Below are 18,610 nucleotides of genomic sequence, written 5' to 3' on the forward strand. Positions count from 1 at the left end.
CGAGTCAGTTAGGGTGTGGCTCCCTGCTAGACACATGGGAACAGTTACAGCGTGTGTGGGGTATTCTCTCGCTCTCCGTCTCTCTCTGTCTCTCTCTCTCTGTCTCTCTCTCTCTGTCTCTCTCTCTCTCTCTGTCTCTCTCTCTCTCTCTCTCTCTCTCTGTCTCTGTCTCTGTCTCTGTCTCTGTCTCTGTCTCTCTCTCTCTCTCTCTCTCTCTCGCTGTCTTTCTCTCTCTCTCTCGCTGTCTCTCTCTCGCTGTCTTTCTCTCTCTCTCTCGCTCTCCGTCTCTCTCTCTCTCGCTGTCTTTCTCTCTGACTGTCGGTATTCCAAGTCTTAAAGTAAAAGGAGGATCTGTGAAACGATGCATCTGCCTCTTTAGCCAGACAGATGGTTGTCATGTGTAGTCAGTCAGAGGTCTTTTCCCTCTGACTTCTCTTTGTTTGACAGAGGAAGGAGTGATGTAGCTGGAAGTTTGATGTAGAGCTTGGATCAATCAGAACCTCCCCTAATTGCCGTCTACAGGACTGGTATTCTTAGTTCCCTGCTGATCTTCTCCTTTTTCTACACTAGTCAGTTCTTCTGTTGCTTTTGTTGGGTCACATTTGTAGAAATAGCTCAGTACATTTTCATTCCACGTCGTGGATATTATTGGGTTTATTGGGATATATAATGATTTAGTTAAAAAAAACGAATTAAGATATACACTTAAGTTACAGATGTAGGATCTCAATTTGACCTATAGTGCATTTGGAAAGTATTCAGACACCGTGACTTTTTCTACATTTTGTTACATTACAGCCTTATTCTAAAATGGATTACATGTATAAAAAAAAAAAATATATATAATAATTTTATAAACATTCCTCAGCAGTCTGCACACAATAGCCCATAATGATAAAGTGGAGGGAAAAAATGAGTTTTAGATATTTTTGCAAATTTATTCAAATAAACAGAAATACCTAATTTCCATAAGTATTCAGACCCTTTGCTATGAGACTCAAAATTGAGCTCAGGTGCATCCTGTTTCCATTGATCATCCTTGAGATGTTTCTACAACTGTGGTAAATTCAATTGATTGTACATGTCTATATAAGCTCCCACAGTTGACAGTGCATGCCAGAGTAAAAACCAAGACAGGATTGTGTCAAGGCACAGATCTGAGGAAGGGTACCAAAAAATGTCTGCACCAAGAGCACAGTGGCCTCCATCATTCTTAAATGGAAGAGGTTTGAAACAACCAAGACTCTTCCTAGAACTGGCCGCCCAGCCAAACTGAGCAATCGGGGGAGAAGGGCCTTGGTCAGGGAGGTGACCAAGAACCCGATAGTCACTCTGATAGAGCTCCAGTTTCTCTGTGGAGAAGGGAGAACCTTCCAGAAGGACAACCATCTCTGTAGCACTCCACCAATCAGGCCTTTATGGTAGGTACATGACAACCCGCTTCGAGTTTGCCAAAAGGCACCTAAAGGACTCTCAGACCATCAGAAACAAGATTGTCTGGTCTGATAAAACCAAGATTTAACTAGTTGGCCTGAATGYCAAGCGTCACGTCTGGAGGAAACCTGGCACCATCCCTACAGTGAAGCATGGTGATGGCAGCATTATACAGTGGGGATGTTTTTCAGCGGCAGGGACTGGGAGACTAGTCAGGATCGAGGCAAAGATGAACAGAGCAAAGTACAGAGAGATCCTTGATGAAAGCCTGCTCCAGAGCGCTCAGGACCTCAGACTGGGGTGAAGGTTCACCTTCCAACAGGACAACGATACTAAGCACACAGCCAAGACAACGCAGAAGTGGCATTGGGACAAGTCTCTGAATGTCCTGAGTGGCCCAGCCAGAGCCCGGACTTGAACACAATCAAAGCATCTCTGGAGAGACCTGAAAATAGCTGTGCAGCAACACTCCCCATCCAACCTGACAGAGYTTGAGAGGATCTGCAGAGAAGAAGGGGAGAGACTCCCCAAATACAGGTGTGGCAAGCTTGTTATTTCATACCCAAGAGGACTCGAGGCTGTAATCCCTACCAAAGGTGCTTCAATAGAGTACAGGGTCTGATCACTTATGTAAATGTGATATTTCAGTTTTTTTTTTCTCAATAAATTAGCAAACATTTCTAAATACCTGTTTTTGCTTTGTCATTAAGGGGTTCTGTTTGTAGATTGTTGAGGGGGAAAAAAACAATTTAATACATTTTAGAATAAGGCTGTAACCTAACAAGATTTGGAAAAAGTAAATGGGTCTGAATACTTTCCAAAGGCACTGTATATTGTTACAGTAAAATAATCTTTCGTCCATTATGTTGCTTGATCAGTGGTTAGGCTATTAACTGGCAAAAAGTAGACTACATAAAAAGTGCAATACTGTTAACACAACCGTGTGTTAGTGTGTGTTTTCAGTGAATTTACAGTATGTAAATCACAAAGCTCATCTGCACATTCGGTGCAGAACAATTCTCAGGAACAAACGATTTATTAAGCTCCTACATCTGTTTAATGATTGTCAGTTGGAGCATATATAGAATTCTGCATAATAATTGACTGGGTTCGTGAAGGCGTTTGCATCTCTCAAGAGCTTTCATAGATTATTCACGTAATAAACATGTTTAAATCTGATTTAATAGCCACTGGGCATTTGGAACATTAGGTGGAGCTTTAGTTTCTGGAGAGATGAAGGGTTGCATATTGTAGGAAAGCATAGAGGAGAATTATGGATATCGAATGAGGAGGTGCAGGAAGTAACAATGTTGACAGTAAAGTAGTCGTGTATGACTACTAAGCAGGTAGAGTTTAATGTGATGTTAAAGTGAACAGTCAGTGATGTCATTAGTATAGTCAACAGACATGGTGCTATTAATTAACCATGATTGCAATCATGAGAGGGAGTGTGACATGGGGATATAACAGTACTGATAAATCATGACAATAATGAACATGGTATAGAAGGTGCTTTTTACTCTGTGACTGAAACATTCTTCACCTCCTTGATATCCATCCTGTCTTTGCCAAACTGGATCCAAAGTATTGGAGCACTCTGCCATAACATTCCTCTCACCTCACACGTCTTCAGTGCTCTCTTCTCTGCTTTCTTTGGCTTCAGCCACCAACAGACTGTTATGGTTTCTTTAACTTCCACCGACAGCCATTTGCATTGTGACTATATAGCTTTATGTTGAGTTAATTTACACAGCTGCCTGTAGACTGTGCATTGAGGTCAAGAGCTCTCTGCTGGTGACTGGTCCAAAGCCATACTGCTGAGTGTCATAGCAACATTATAGCACTGTAATAACAATGAGTTATATTATAGCACTCTCTGTTGCAAGGTATGACATGTGATACTGAGAAAGCTTTACAGCTAACTGTACTGTCTTTTAACTGGTAGTAAGGCCAGTAGTAAGACATGTGTTAGAGAATCAGAGGAAATGCTCCTTCTCTGTGCAAGTCAGATACAAGCCCTTCTAAACAAGCCCGAATCCATCCATCTATTTATCCAATCTCAACTCTGCATGGACAGGGCTCTACACTGACCCTTTTTTACAAGAAGCATGTGTGCGCCTAAGTTGAAAAATGTAGGCGCACACAAATATATTTGGGAGCGCAATGAAAAATATTTGAGATATTAAAGCTAGAATCCTTAATTTTTCTAGGTGCTCCAAAATAGAAATGTCAGGTCGCACAGCAATATGCAAGTAAAATGGTTGCTCTGTGGAGCCCTGATGGAGAAGACAGGCCCATCATATACCAGTGTTTCCATATGATGGGCCAGTAGTAATTTTCCACGAGTGCAGGAACCAAGATGCTCTAAACAGACTGTTTCGACATCATCAGCCCCACTGGCCAATCAGATCCCTGCTTGCTGCCCACATCATCAACCTAGTTGAATCATTTTAATTCTAGTCTGTTTGTTTGTAGAAGACGGAAAACAAAAACATGAATCTAGTATTTGTGAGGTCTGTCTCTAATCTATTCTCCAACACAAAGTGAATAATTCCCCCCCACCCGGACAGATATGTYTGGTTTAGTTAGTAATAGTATGGAGTATGTATGCCGTTATTTCGTGTCATAAWAACCCAGTTGGTTCTGACACTGACATTCCACTCTAAGTTTAATATAATAGGAAATGAAGAACATTCCTCTTTTATCTGGCAGCACTTTTGTTCTCTTTGACCCCACTCGGCTTCTGGAGTACAGCCTAGCCGTCACGGCAGACAGATGCCATTATTCTATCAGATTGATGTTAATGTACTTTCTTTTTATTTTATCCAGGCTAGTCAATTAAGAACTAATTATTATTTACAATGAGGGCCTCAGTCACTGGTCTAACTATAGGGTGGCTGTCTTGAAAATCATACCCTGTCTTTCCCAGTACCTCTTCATTGACATTTCTCTGTATGCAGAGAAAGAGCGGTGTCCCTTAGAGACCTTTTCTCTTTGTGCTCCATAATATTTGACTCGTAGTTCTGGGTACTAGGCTATAGGCTATTGTGGCGGCAGGTAGCCTAGTTGATARTGTTGGGCCGGTAACCGAAAGGTTGCTGGATCGAATCCCCGAGCTGACAAGGTAAAAATATGTTGTTCTGCCCCTGAGCAAGGCAGTTAACCCACTGTTCCCCGGTAGGCTGTTATTGTAAATAAGAATTTGTTCTTAACTGACTTGCGTAGTAAAATATCAGTAGATATGTCGAACAGTTTTCAGCTACTTTCCTCATTTGAATTGATAGACATTAGAAGTCATCATGCAGGAAGTTCAATTTAAAAAAAAAAATCGGAAGCAACATTGTTCAGAACCCCTCAAAACGGCAAACTGCCGCTTATGGTAAACGTGAACCACCTGGGTTCTGTTGTGGTGGACCAGAGAGCAGAGGGTAGTTGATGGGTTGGATCAGTCAGCAGGTTGGCCAGGAGTGACTGGACTGAACACTCCTCAGTGCGTTGTTGCTGTGCTGAAAGAGAGGGAAGGAGAAAGGGCTTCAAGTTCATTGGCTGACACACCCAGGTGTCTTTTCACTCCAGCTGCCAATAGAATGCAGCTGGGGCCTGGAACTTAAAACACAGACCTTCAGACTGGGGGAGGGGGAGGTTATTGGCTAGAGTGTAGGAAAATAACCTATAGCACTGTGGAGGGATCACTGGGAGACAGAGAGAAAGCTGCACACTGGGCTTTAAAAGGAGAAAAGAGAAGAAAAAAAAGTTTCACTATGTCAGTGGGCCTTTGCTAACAGGCCACGTAGCATATGTAGCCTAGCTACCTCAACCAAGAAGAAATACCATCTGTTGTGTGGATTTCTTACCGTTGGCAGAACCAGTCCTTTTAGGAATTGCTGAATTGTAAAAATGTACAACCCTCCCACTGCCCCATGCAGTGATGTTGTTGTGTGATAGCATGTGTTGTTTAACTCCCTGTGTTGTTGCCACTGTGCTTTCAGATGGAGCTTCTGGATAAGTTCCCTGTGGAAGGAGGGCAGAAAGACCCCAAGCGGAGAATCATCCCTTTTCTACCAGGTAAGAGTGTAGCCCTTTCCATGACTAAAAGAGACACATTTGACCTCATGGGTGGAATGTTCTTAAAAATATAATTTCATAATTAATGAAAAAAAGTATGTTTTAATTATCCGGTGTTTCTATGTCAAACAGTTTTGTTATAGTTCAGTCTTCTGTGATGTATATAAAATGTAATATTGGGATGCAAACTCAACATTCTATACATTTCAACTCTATATCCGACATGGTACAAGTGCCTTCTTTTTGTTAAGCCCATAACCATGAGTCTGAGGTGTATACTTTTAAAGTARATTTGTTTAAGACTACCACGAATCAGTCTGTGTGACCCTGATTTGGCTCACTACAGGAAACGGTTCAACAACACACCGCTACTGACTGACAGTCCCAGCTCACGTGGTGCTGTCAAAGCAGCAGCATTAACAGAGAACGAAGAACGTAAGAGCTGCTACGTTGCACCCTGGGAAATCCACACCTCTCATGAGCTCACGATTTCCCTTACCGAGCACCGTTTTGTTTTTCCGTTTATAAACTCAATGGCAATTTTGTAAATTGCTACTCGTTTTAGTTCCTCCCTCCAATACTGTCCATCAAACACACTAAGCAGGAGGGGCCCAGATTGAATTAAGACTGGACACACGTATGAGCAGCTCTTGAAACAAGGCCATTTAGTGTCTCATGAGAGTAATCCATGTGAGGCTTATGGGGAAGCCTGGAGGTCTAGAACTGTAGAACTGATAGAGACCGAGAGAGAGACGGAGAGAGAGACAGAGAGGCAATGAGAGGAGGAGACCAACCAGGGAGACCAGACCACATTACTCCCACAGTCTTTTCTTCTTCTCCGTTGATTCATATATTGTTGTAAATGCTTCAGACATGTATGGTCATTGCTCATACATCTGTGAGGAAAGATTCATTCTGAGCACTCAAATCCCAAATAAAATAAAATTGTATTTATCACTTGCTTCATAAACAACAGGTGTAGACTAACAGTGAAATGCTTACTTACTGGCCCTTCCCAACAAAGCAAAGAGAAGGAAAAACAGAAATAAAAATAATAACACATCAATTGCTTGGCTTTATCCACAGGGTAACAGTACCAAGTCGATGTGCAGGGGTATGAGGTAATTGAGGTAGATATGTATGTATATATATATATATATATATATATAGGTAGGGATAACTAGGCAACAGGATAGATAATAAACGGTATGATAAACAGCAGCGTATGTGATGATTCAAAAGGGTCAATGCAGATAGTCCGGTTAACTATTTAACTAGCTATTTAGCAGTCTTATGGCTTGGGGGTAGAAGTTCAGAACCACGTTGACGTTCTTTCTGTATTCTAAACTCCCACTAGTTCCATTCCCACAGAGTAGATATCAACATCCAGGCCTGCTGTTTTAAGTAATGTTTGTCTCCCCTTCTTGAATGAAATGAAATTGAAGTGAACAACTCAACATTTTTTCAGGTGGTTCCCATTTGAACTCCTACGTCTTTCCCTCCCCCCTCCTCCATCCTCCACCCCCTCGTCTTTCAGAACAGGGCCAGAAAGACATTCTGTTAGCTGTCTTGTAGTCACAGACTGACTTCTTCAGCTCTTTACAAACTGTGGTATGGCCTGATTTGCACAGCAGATTTCTGTCTGCACTCACAACCACATGGTCAGGGCAAGCAGTCTCAGCCCAACGGGCCAATCTGGTCGACTCAGACCAAACCAACAAGACACGGAAGTGGTTTTCCTGTCAGGGCTTGGTTTGTACTTCAAGGCCTCTCGTTTTGTTTTCACTTCTTTGGCCTCTTAGGATCAGCAAAGTGGTTTCTGTTTGCATCTGCAAAATGTCCGCTCAGTGTTTTCATGCCTCACCGTGGTTATGATTCTGGATATGAGTCGCCAGTCGACTTCTTCAACGTTGTGAATGAGAACAGTTGATCAACTGTTGACAGAGGACTTCATGATGAATGTTTTTATATCCAGGCTGTCTGGTTGGCTGACAACCTCAGTGACTTTCACAGCAGGAGCTTCTGTATGTCAGCCTCCACACACAGCTTCATTTATTCATATCAGGAGCAAACCTGCTCTTTTGACTTCAAACATGCCAGCTACACACATGGTTCCATGGAACTGAATAATTCAATGGAACTAAATAAATTGGATCCTTCTATTGTCCCTGTTAAGCAGCCCATATTTATGTCCACTTGTGTAGCAATATCATATTTTACAACCGTTAGGATTGTACAGAGAAATACAAACATTGTATTTTTAAATTTATTTTACCTTTATTTAACTAGGCAAGTCAGTTAAGAACAAATTCTTATTTTCAATGACAACCCACTGTTCCTAGACTAACTGCCATGTTCAGTGGCAGAACGACAGATTTTTTACCTTGTCACCTTGGGGATTCGATCTTGCATCCTTTTGGTTACTAGTCCAACGCTCCAACCACTATTGTTGTACTTGAGTGCGGTGTACCGGTAAACATACCAGGCCTTTCTACAGCAGCGTATGAAGTGACTGTATTCAAGAGTCAGCATCTGGGACCTCTAATTACTAAACACACCTGCCATCTATCTAGCCTTTCCTTGGAAATATCTCTTCCCAGCACTCTGCCTCAAACTYAATTCATGAGCCAACTCTGTAAACATTAGTGGTGGAGAATGATTGCAGATGTTTAATGATAGAAACACACACTCTTTTTTTTCCTTGTTTGTGAGATCAAGTTGAATGGCTTTAAACTGGGCCATACTTGGTTAGGGAAATATCTTATTGGATGGATCTAGTCTCCCAAGAGGACAGATTTGTTGAATATTTTGTTGAATATTTMATATTTATTTATTTTTTATCTCAGCTCTCAATGATTGCATCCAGAACAAATGAGACATCAACTAAATAACGATTTTAAACTATTTATATAATCATCTGCCCATTTCAATAGGGACACTACTGTTTCACATGAAAGTTTCCTGTGGCTTTCCTGACCTGGGGTGTCTTGTGTTGAGTAGAGAGCCTGAGAGAAGAGGCTCCTCCCTGTTCCCGCTCTCTCTTTCCAGACTTACAGTCTCTCTMTGGGCAACAAAAGCTGTTTGATACCCAGCTGGCCACTCTGGTCACAGAGTTGCAATGAAGTCTGCCTGGCCCAGGTTTGAATCTGTACTGTAACAGCAGCAGACATTTTATTTTTCCCTAAACAGGCCTTTCGTCGACTGAGCATGTGGCACATCCAAAATGGGTGGGAAGTGTTGAGTCAGTTGAGCTTGGAAATGGATCCCCTGTGTAATAGTTATTTCACTTTGTATGTCTTAGATGTGACTGTGTTAGCAGTCCTAACAAATATCATAAGCCCCTTGATGAGGAGATACAGTCATTTCTAAGATCTCTCKTTTTGACCTGATATTTTACTGGCCTGACTTAATACCTCAGTCCCATGGCTCTGTAATGTAAAGCTCTCAGTAAATTTACAAGCGGGTCCTCCATGGTTAAAAGGAGAGAGAGGTACCAGTCTGCTCCCAACTTCCTGAATACCAGAAAACTTCATAGGTTTTCTGAGACCTATTTGTATCCATTTCTTGTTATTGTTCCAGTGACCCAAATCCAGACTCCCGGGGTTGGCCATTTTTGTGGCCGTGCGATAAGAACGCAATATAGATGCCATCCACTATATGATAAAGAAGGCCAACAATTCACAGTGCACTTAATGACTTTCATTGTGCTGTCAGAGTTGGGTTATTGATGAGGCCACTGTATTGGCCTAAGATAGTAGCTGTGCAATATAATGGACTGGACTGGAGTCTCTACACGAGCCCACTCTATGAAGAAAAGTCATTGTCCTTCACAACTGTAACATACATACTGTATGTAAGCCTACTGTTACCATTCCAAATGTACCATGAGATCATTTGTTGGGAGTAAAGTGAATCAGTTTTTAGTCTAGACTAGTGTGTTTCTTTAGRAGCACAGTATCAGTTGGACCTTGAAAGGTTTTTAATAACATTCCTGAATGGTTAATTGTCCATGTAGCCTACATGTTATACTGCATGGGAAGGTATCCAGTGTAGGCTTTTTAGAAAAAGTCAGTGCAGTATATTCATAAAAAAACGAGTACTGTAGTGCAGTTATGGAGTATTTATCACGTTGTATGCCTACTTGTATACTTGCCACAACTACTGTGAATCGACACCATTGAAAAGGAAAACAAGTAATGAATACTCATACAGTTTGAGCCTTTATTAAAGATAGTGTGAGGTCATGTTTGAGGACTGGGAGAAGAGGGGAGGCTAGAGGGCTGGRTATCTTTGGAAGACCAGTCTTTAGGATCTACAGTTTTTCTTCTTCCTTSCAGGGAAGATCCTGTTCAGGAGAAGCCATATCAGGGATGTGGCCATGAAGCGCCTGAGGCCTATCAACGAGTACTGCGGGGTGAGTACTGGCTCAGCTGGTGGGGAAATTCAGGGGTATTAAAGCTTTCACACTCACCCGTCATGGAAGAAACAACAATAGGGCCCAGGCCTGAATCGCTAACAGCAAGCTAAAACTTAGGAACAGAAAGAAACCTGGAGGGGAACCAAATCCTTGAGTATTAGGAACATATCTCTGTGGTAGATAGAGGTCCAGATTAGAGCTAGGAATGCATCCTTGAGCCTGCTTCCCAGAGCCTTCCCTCACGTGGTTCACTTCACAGATCAAATCTGAACATTTTAGTCATTTAGCGTACGCTCTTATCCAGAGCGACTTACAGGAGCAATTAGGGTTAAGTGCCTTGCTCAAGGGCACATCAACATATTTTTCACTTTGCCGGCTCAGGGATTTGAACCAGCAACACTCTAACCAATAGGCTGCCTTTCTGCCACCCAAAACAATTGAGTGCGAAAGTATTCATCACCCTTGGCAACAAGGACTCCTGTTGTTTAGAAATCCAAGTATGTGCTCTGTGATAGACACAGCAGTGAGGGTATTCAGATAGCATGGCTGTCAGGATGAGACTGTTTTGAAATCCATGCACCCACCAGCTATGATTSCCAGAGGCCAGAGTCACATCTAGTTCCACTGACCGGTCATATCCATTCTCTGCTTTGCTTTAGTTGATGTGTTTCTCTATACAAAGACCCAATACACTTGGAATGTTGGAAACATGCATATTCTCTATGTTTATCTTTGCCCAATGGGAAATATAAGATAACAAACTCAGTCATCCTYGAAAATATATTTTCTTCAGGAATTAGACATTGAGGAAACTGAAGGCAGTCTGGAACATRGCTGACTGAGACAAAAYAAAGCAGAGTCTGTGTTTTGCTCTTTGTGGGAAGGGAAAGAAGAATCCACCTCTGTGGCGGGCGATAGTGGTGCTGTGGTATCTCTGTGGAAACCTATCTGTCCACTATGCAGGGCAGAGGTTATGAGCAGTGCTGAGCTAGCCCCAGTCAGCAACATCACCAGGCCTTGTGTTTAATTTTAAAGGGCTGCCCTATAAACTGCCTTTTTTGCCTGGTAACTGTTTTGCAAGGTGGTCATGCTCTTAAAAACAACATATTCCCTGGCATGTTGCAAGAGAGCCTTTGTTTATGAAGCCAGGTCACTGTTGAGAGAGATGGGGTACACATGTCTTGGGAGGGGGAGCCCTAGGGGTCAGGATACCTCAGTGGGTCGTATTGGGATGTACAGGACGGCAGGCAGGCTCAGGGTTAGGGTAGGCAGAGGTCAATAATCYAGAGGTGGGGCAAAGGTACAGAACGGCAGGCTCAGAGTCAGGACAGGCAAGGGTCAAAACCAGGAGGGCAAGAAAAGAGAGACTGGGTAAAAGCAGGAGCTGASACAAAAACACTGGTTGATTTGACAAACAAGACGAACTGACACAGACAGACAGAGAACACAGGTATRAATACACAGGGGATAATGGGGAAGATGGGTGACACCTAGAGGGGGGTGGAGACAAGCACAAGGACAGGTGAAGCCGATCAGGGTGTAACAATATGAATAGTTTCAGACTTCTATGCCTGGTTATTATAGTAAACTAAATCTGAAACTAAAGTGAAAGCTAATCATGAAAAAACTATTTAGGTAATGAAAATAAAATAATTAACAAACCCGTTTGAAAAWTTTWAACTATACTAAAGCTATTATCTTTGACTCCAAAACAAAATTTAATTTAAAAAAACATCATGAATTATGCAAATTCTAATGGGAGTTTTCAAGCTTTTGTGGGGTTTTCAAGCTACTGAAGCTGGTGGGTAATTTTTTTTTTTTTTATGGAGGTCATTGAGAGAGTATCGAATTTGGTCAATATAAAATGTAATTGATAATTTGCTATGTGAGGCTTATTTTATTGAATTGAAGTTTTGTAATGTTTAGGCTGTTACGAATGTACTGATACAAGTAGGCACACGTGGCGTTCTGGCAACTTTGAGAAAAACATTGCGCCTGTTGTTCATAAGCGTATCTGCCCGTTCATTGGCTAGAATGTCTATCTAACCTATGACCTGACCTGACCCATCACCTTATGTATTACYGCCCCCCAATCTCAAGAAGTTACATCCCAAAAAACTCTAAAACCCAAGTGACTATTAGTCTCTAAGCATTCTTTCTGTCGCTCACACTAAAACCAAAACTGAAACCAAATAATCAAAAAAACAAATAGAAATATTTGTATACGACTAAAACTAAATCAAATCTAGCAAATCTGGTCTGAAAATGAACTGAAACTAAACTGAACAGAAACAGAATTTCAAATACAAATCTAAAAACGAATAGAAATGAAAACAAATATAAAAACACAACACTATCTATTAAATAGAACTTCTGGTCTGCAGTCACGTTTTCCGTTGTTGTGGGTTCCATAGAGAACTAAAATATATATACAGTAGCTTGCRSAAGTATTCATCCCCCTTGGCATTTTTCCTATTTTGTTGCCTTACAACCTGGAATTAAAATTGATTTTCTGGGGGTTTGTATCATTTGATTTACAAAACATGCATACCACTTTGAGGATGCAAAATATTTTTTATTGTGAAACAAACAAGAAAAAATACCAAAACTGAAAACTTGAGCATGCATAACTATTCACCCCCCCCAAAGTCAATACTTTCTAGAGTCACCTTTTGCAGCAATTACAGCTGCAAGTCTCTTGGGGTATGTCTCTATAAGCTTGGCACATCTAGCCACAGGGATTTTTGCCCATTCTTCAAGGAAGAACTGCTCCAGCTCCTTCAAGTTGGATGGGTTCCGCTGGTGTACAGCAATCTTTAAGTCATACCACAGATTCTCAATTGGATGGAGGTCTGGGCTTTGACTAGGCCATTCCAAGACATTTAAATGTTTCCCCTTAAATCACTCGAGTGTTGCTTTAGCAGTGTGCTTAGGGCCAATGTCCTGCTGGAAAGTAAACCTTTGTCCCAGTCTCAAATCTCTGGAAGACTGTAACAGGTTTCSCTCAAGAATTTCCCTGTATTTAGCGCCATCCATCATTCTTTCAATTAAGACCAGTTTCCCAGTCCCTAACGATTTAAAAACATCCCCACAGCATGATGCTGCCACCACCATGCTTCACGGTGGGGATTGTGTTCTTGGGGTGATGAGAGGTGTTGGGTTTGCGCCAGACATAGCATTTAACTCGATGGCCAAAAAGCTAAATTTTAGTCTCATCTGACCAGAGTACCTTCTTCTATATGTTTGGGGAGTCTCCCACATGCCTTTTGGTGAACATCAAACGTGTTTGCTTATTTTTTTCTTTAAGCAATGGCTTTTTTTCTGGCCACTCTTCTGTAAAGCCCAGCTCTGTGGAGTGTACAGCTAAAAGTAGTCCAATGGACAAATACTCCAATCTCCGCAGTGGAGCTTTGCAGGTCCTTCAGGGTTATCTTTGGTCTCTTTGTTGCCTCTCTGATTAATGCCCTCCTTGCCTGGTCTGTGAGTTTTGGTGGCCCGGCCCTCTCTTGGCAGGTTTGTTGTGGTCCCATATTCTTTCCATTTTTTTAATAATGGATGTAATGGTGCTCTGTGGGATGTTCAAAGTTTAGGATTATTTTATAACCCAACCCTGATCTGTACTTCTCCACGACTTTGTCTCTGACCTGTTTGGAGAGCTCCTTGGTCTTCATGGTGCCGCTTGCTTGGTGGTACCCCTTGCTTAGTGGTGTTGCTGACTCTGGGGCTTTTCAGAAGAACAGGTGTATATATACTGAGATCATGTKACAGATCATGTGACACTTAGATTGCACACATATGGACTTTATTTAACTAATTATGTGACTTCTGAAGGTAATTGGTTGCACCAGATCTTATTTAGGGGCTTCATAGCAAAGGAGGTGAATACATATGCACACACCACTTTTCCATTTTTATTTTTTTTAATTTTTTTAAACAAGTTATTTTCATTTCACTTCACCAATTTGGACTTTTTTGTGTATGTCCATTACATGAAATCCAAATAAAATCAATTTAAATTACAGGTTGTAATGCAACAAAATAGGAAAAACGCCAAGAGGGAGGAATACTTTTGCAAGGCACTGTAGATCTATTAACATCCTCAATACAAATGAACACATTGAAGTAAAAAAAATCTATATATCAAAATATATTTTATTGTCACCTAAAATGTACCTGAAATATGTTTTAGGTGGTGTTTTGAAATGTGTTGTTGTTTTACAAATACTTGAATTACAACTCCTCTCTTCTCTGTCTGAGAGGCCTTAAAGGGAAATGTCCAAAATGTTCAACTTCATATTTATCATCTCCAGCACTAGGAAGTAGGACATTTTAGAAATGTCCCTTTAACAAAGCAATCTGGTAATACTGTAGCTTTGGATAATTCAATGTCTAGCCCTACGACCACATATATCTTCTCCTTAGGCTCTGTTGACTGTGTTGGTGGCTTGCCCTTTATCAGCTGCCCTAACCTGTATGATATACCCTGCTACTCATACTGCTTCTTGTTAGTGAAGTGACAGGTGAATCATCCACTCCCTGGCCTTCAGCCCCCTCCCTGGTTCTTTAAACCCCTGGGTGAGGGGCTTTGAAGGGGGAGTGGGAGTCAGATCAAAGGTCTGTGGTTCTGCCTGGTCACGCTGGCTGGTTTGGAGGGATGGGGGTGGGGGGGCTGGTCAGGCTGGCTGGTTTGGAGGGATGGGGGTGGGGGGGCTGGTCAGGCTGGCTGGTTGGGAGGGAGGGGGGTGGGGGGGCTGGTCAGGCTGGCTGGTTTGGAGGGATGGGGGTGGGGGGGCTGGTCAGGCTGACAGAGTGAAACGTAGAAGGTGTTTACTTTATGGTTCCTTTCATGTTTGGCTCGGGGGGTTCACCATTTCAACCTTTCTGTCAAATTCTGAGTGAAGCATAAACCTGACTCACATGGAATTCCCCATGCTGGAGTTTCTGCTTTTAGGAAAGGAGAGGTTGATGCCTGGAGAATATATAAGTTTCAAGTATCAAGCTTCTATTTTATTAGTCGTATGTACGGGAAGGATGCACATAGTATACATCGTCCAATGAAATACTTACWTGCAGGTTCCTGCTCAACAATGCAACAACAATAAGAAATAATACAAGATAAGAATATGAACATAAAGTAAGTGGCTCAGTGGAGTATAATACATATTTTAGCATAAGTATAATCCTGGAAGCACAATGTATAATCCAATATTTACTCCAATGTTTTGGGGAAGATGCGATTGGGATTGGGGAGCAAGTTAGATTTTATTTAACTTTTATTTAATCTGGGGAGCCCGTTGAAACCAGGGTCTAATTTTCAATGATATGTAGTCCATCTGAAACCAGTGTTTCAATTGTGCAGTATTTAGCTATCATAATTAGTTTGGTAGCAGCAGTTGTGTGTGTGTGTGTGTGCGCWTCTGTGAGTGAGTGCATGTGTGCTAAGGTGCAGAGAATCACAGCAGGTAGTCAGTCCAGTTCAAGTGTTCAGCAGTCTGATGGCTTGTAGATAGAAATTGTCTCTGAGTCTGTTGGTATCAGACCTTATGCTCCGATACCGTCTGCCCGACGGTAAGGGAGTGAACAGCTGGCTGGGGTGTGGGGGGTCCTTGATGGTGCTGCAGGCCTTCCTCAAGCACCGGTTCCAGATGTTCTGGATGGACCATATACAGTAGGGTTGTACTCCAGTTGTACGCTATTTCTGCTACTGTACCCTATTACCACAGTTGTACCCTATTACCACAGTTGTACCCTATTACCACAGTTGTACCCTATTACCACAGTTGTACCCTATTACCACAGTTGTACCCTATTACAGCTGTTGTACCCTATTACCACTGTTGTACCCTATTACAGCTGTTGTACCCTATTACAGCTGTTGTACCCTATTACCACTGTTGTACCCTATTACAGCTGTTGTACCCTATTACAGCTGTTGTACCCTATTACTGCTGTTGTACCCTATTACAGCTGTTGTACCCTATTACTGCTGTTGTACCCTATTACAGCTGTTGTACCCTATTACCGCTGTTGTACCCTATTACAGCTGTTGTACCCTATTACTGCTGTTGTACCCTATTACAGCTGTTGTACCCTATTACCGCTGTTGTACCCTATTACCGCTGTTGTACCCTATTACAGCTGTTGTACCCTATTACAGCTGTTGTACCCTATTACAGCTGTTGTACCCTATTACCACTGTTGTACCCTATTACAGCTGTTGTACCCTATTACTGCTGTTGTACCCTATTACAGCTGTTGTACCCTATTACCACTGTTGTACCCTATTACAGCTGTTGTACCCTATTACCACTGCTGTACCCTATTACAGCTGTTGTACCCTATTACTGCAGTGTTCCCTTAAATCTATCACATCCCACAACCATCCCAGACTATGTTTGGAAAATTAATGAACTTTATACTATGGGGATAGTAGATTAACATAGGCTAGTGCTTTTGCTGTTCGTTAGGCCCACTCATATTGTTGGCTGATGAAAAGTAAATGTGGACAGTTCTTTCCAATATCTTCCATATGCGTCTCGTAATTAGATACGAACGCTCGCAGTTGCGTCCCCGATGTGGCTGTCTTCACTTGTAGCTTGTGAGAAAAAACCTGATCACGTGACGGAGGAGCCATGTGAGTGAGAGGTGCTTCGGCATGCAGCCGGAGGAAGGAAATTATAATTATTATATTCAGCCCAAGGGTACAACGGCCACTGGCCGCAAAAGGCATATGGATTTTTTTTAGGGGGGCATTATGGCCACACAAAAGGAAAGCTGGGAAATTCGAGGCATTATAAGTTGCTTGTCAAATTGTGAATGAGAGACTGATGAAGTGTGTGCAGCCTGTCACAAACAAAGCAGAGCTCATGCCTTTCATGCGACTTTTTTCAAATCATCATAAGTCGCATCATGCAGCCTTAGACTGTATATTAAAAATCTAAACGAATAGCCCAACATTTGTATCACAACTAAAGTTACATAAACAACTCTAAATTAAGCACATAGGATACCTGTTTCTTTGTTAAACGTTCAACACAGAATAGCCGTATGTGCGCACTCCCTCAAATAGTTGGAGAAAATATCATTTATATTTTATTCAGCTTTGTTCAATTGTACTCTTCATGCTATAAAATAATGCCATAGAATTCTAGGCAAATCTTGTCTGCTAAATTAACTCGTGTAGCCCATGGCAGATCAGGGCCTGACATACTGTAAGTGTCACGTTCTGACCATAGTTCTTTTGTATTTTCTTTGTTTTAGTGTGGTCAGGGCGTGAGTTGGGTGGGTATCTATGTTTTGTGTTTCTATGTTGGGTTTGTCGTTTGGCCTGATATGGGTTCTCAATCAGAGGCAGGTGTTTGTCATTGTCTCTGATTGGGAACCATATTTAGTGGTGTGTCTTCCGTGTCAGTGTTTGTCGCCACACGACACGGTACTGTTTCGTTTGTTCATCGTTTAGTGTTCTGAGTTTGAATTAAACGTCATCATGAACACTTACCACGCTGCGCTTTGGTCCGATCCTTCTACCACTGCAGACGATCGTTACAGTAAGACAACTCAGAGTATGCATTCTGTTCTTCTGAAATAGACTACATTTTCTTCATATCATGTTTCTTAGACCTGTCTAAATAAATAATGGATTTATTGTGATGGTGTAGGCTATATTACATGGATTTATTAGACTTTTTAAAGTGTAGATGTTCCAAAGGTCTGCATCAGTGGGCTTGTAGGCTATGCGTGGAAGCCAGGTGTCACGATCGTTTTGAAGACGGACCCAAGGCGCAGCGTGAGTATAGTTCCACATATTTTTTATCTCCGTGAAACAAACAAAACAATAAAAAGAAACAACAAAACGTGAAGTCATGACGTCCACACAGGCAACTAAACACAAACAATATCCCACAAAACACAGGTGGGGAAAATGCTACCTAAAATGATCCCCAATCAGAGGCAACGATAAACAGCTGCCTCTAATTGGGAACCATATTAGCACCAACATAGAAATAGACATACTAGACCACCCCCTAGTCACGCCCTGACCTACTACACCATAGAGAACCAAGGGCTCTCTATGGTCAGGGCGTGACAGTACCCCCCCCCCCCAAAGGTGCGGACTCCGGCCGCAAAACATGAAACAAAGGGGAGGGTAGGGGATGATTAGTGTCGGTGGCGGCTCCCGTGTAGGTCGTAGCCCCCGCCCAGACCCCCGATCCGGCCATCGCGCCGGGCTGAACGCCGTGCCTGGACTGGCATCGGCACAAAGGAGGGCTCCGGCCATGGAGCTGGGTTGGACGCCAGTGCCTGACTGGGCACCGGTGTAAAGGAGGACTCCGGCCATGGAGCTGGGTTGGGCGCCGTGCCTGGACTGGGCACCCGGCGCAGAGGAAGGCTCCGGTCTTGGACTGGACTGGGGACCCGTGCCTGGACTGGGCACTGGTGGCAGAAGAAGGCTCCGGCCATGGAGCAGGATGGACGCCCGTTCCTGGACTGGTCATCGGCGCAGAGGAAGGCTCCGGCCTTGGAGCTGGACTGGACACCGTGCCTGGACAGGACTGGACGCCTTGTCTGGAAGCTCCGGACCGTTGACCGTCGCTGGAGGTTCCGGGACCGCTCGGACCGTTGCTGGAGGTTTCGGACCGCTGACCGTCGCTGGAGGTTCCGGCACGTGGACCGTCGCAGGAGTTCCGGACGTGG

General features: G+C 42.7%; 1 protein-coding gene across 3 annotated transcripts in view; it reads left to right on the top strand.

The window, feature by feature from the left end:
• The window catches only part of sh3pxd2b (SH3 and PX domains 2B), a 62,752-nt gene that overhangs the window by 12,159 nt on the left and 31,983 nt on the right, over nucleotides 1-18,610 (top strand). For all 3 annotated transcript variants that reach the window (XM_023967763.1, XM_023967764.1, XM_023967765.1), the window contains exons 3-4: nucleotides 5,424-5,499; nucleotides 9,837-9,913. In XM_023967763.1, coding sequence (XP_023823531.1) covers nucleotides 5,424-5,499; nucleotides 9,837-9,913 — 153 coding nt within the window. The remainder of the gene's footprint in view (nucleotides 1-5,423; nucleotides 5,500-9,836; nucleotides 9,914-18,610) is intronic.

Source organism: Salvelinus sp. IW2-2015, linkage group LG23 (genome assembly GCF_002910315.2).
Source record: "Salvelinus sp. IW2-2015 linkage group LG23, ASM291031v2, whole genome shotgun sequence".
Classification (NCBI taxonomy): Eukaryota; Metazoa; Chordata; class Actinopteri; order Salmoniformes; family Salmonidae; genus Salvelinus; species Salvelinus sp. IW2-2015.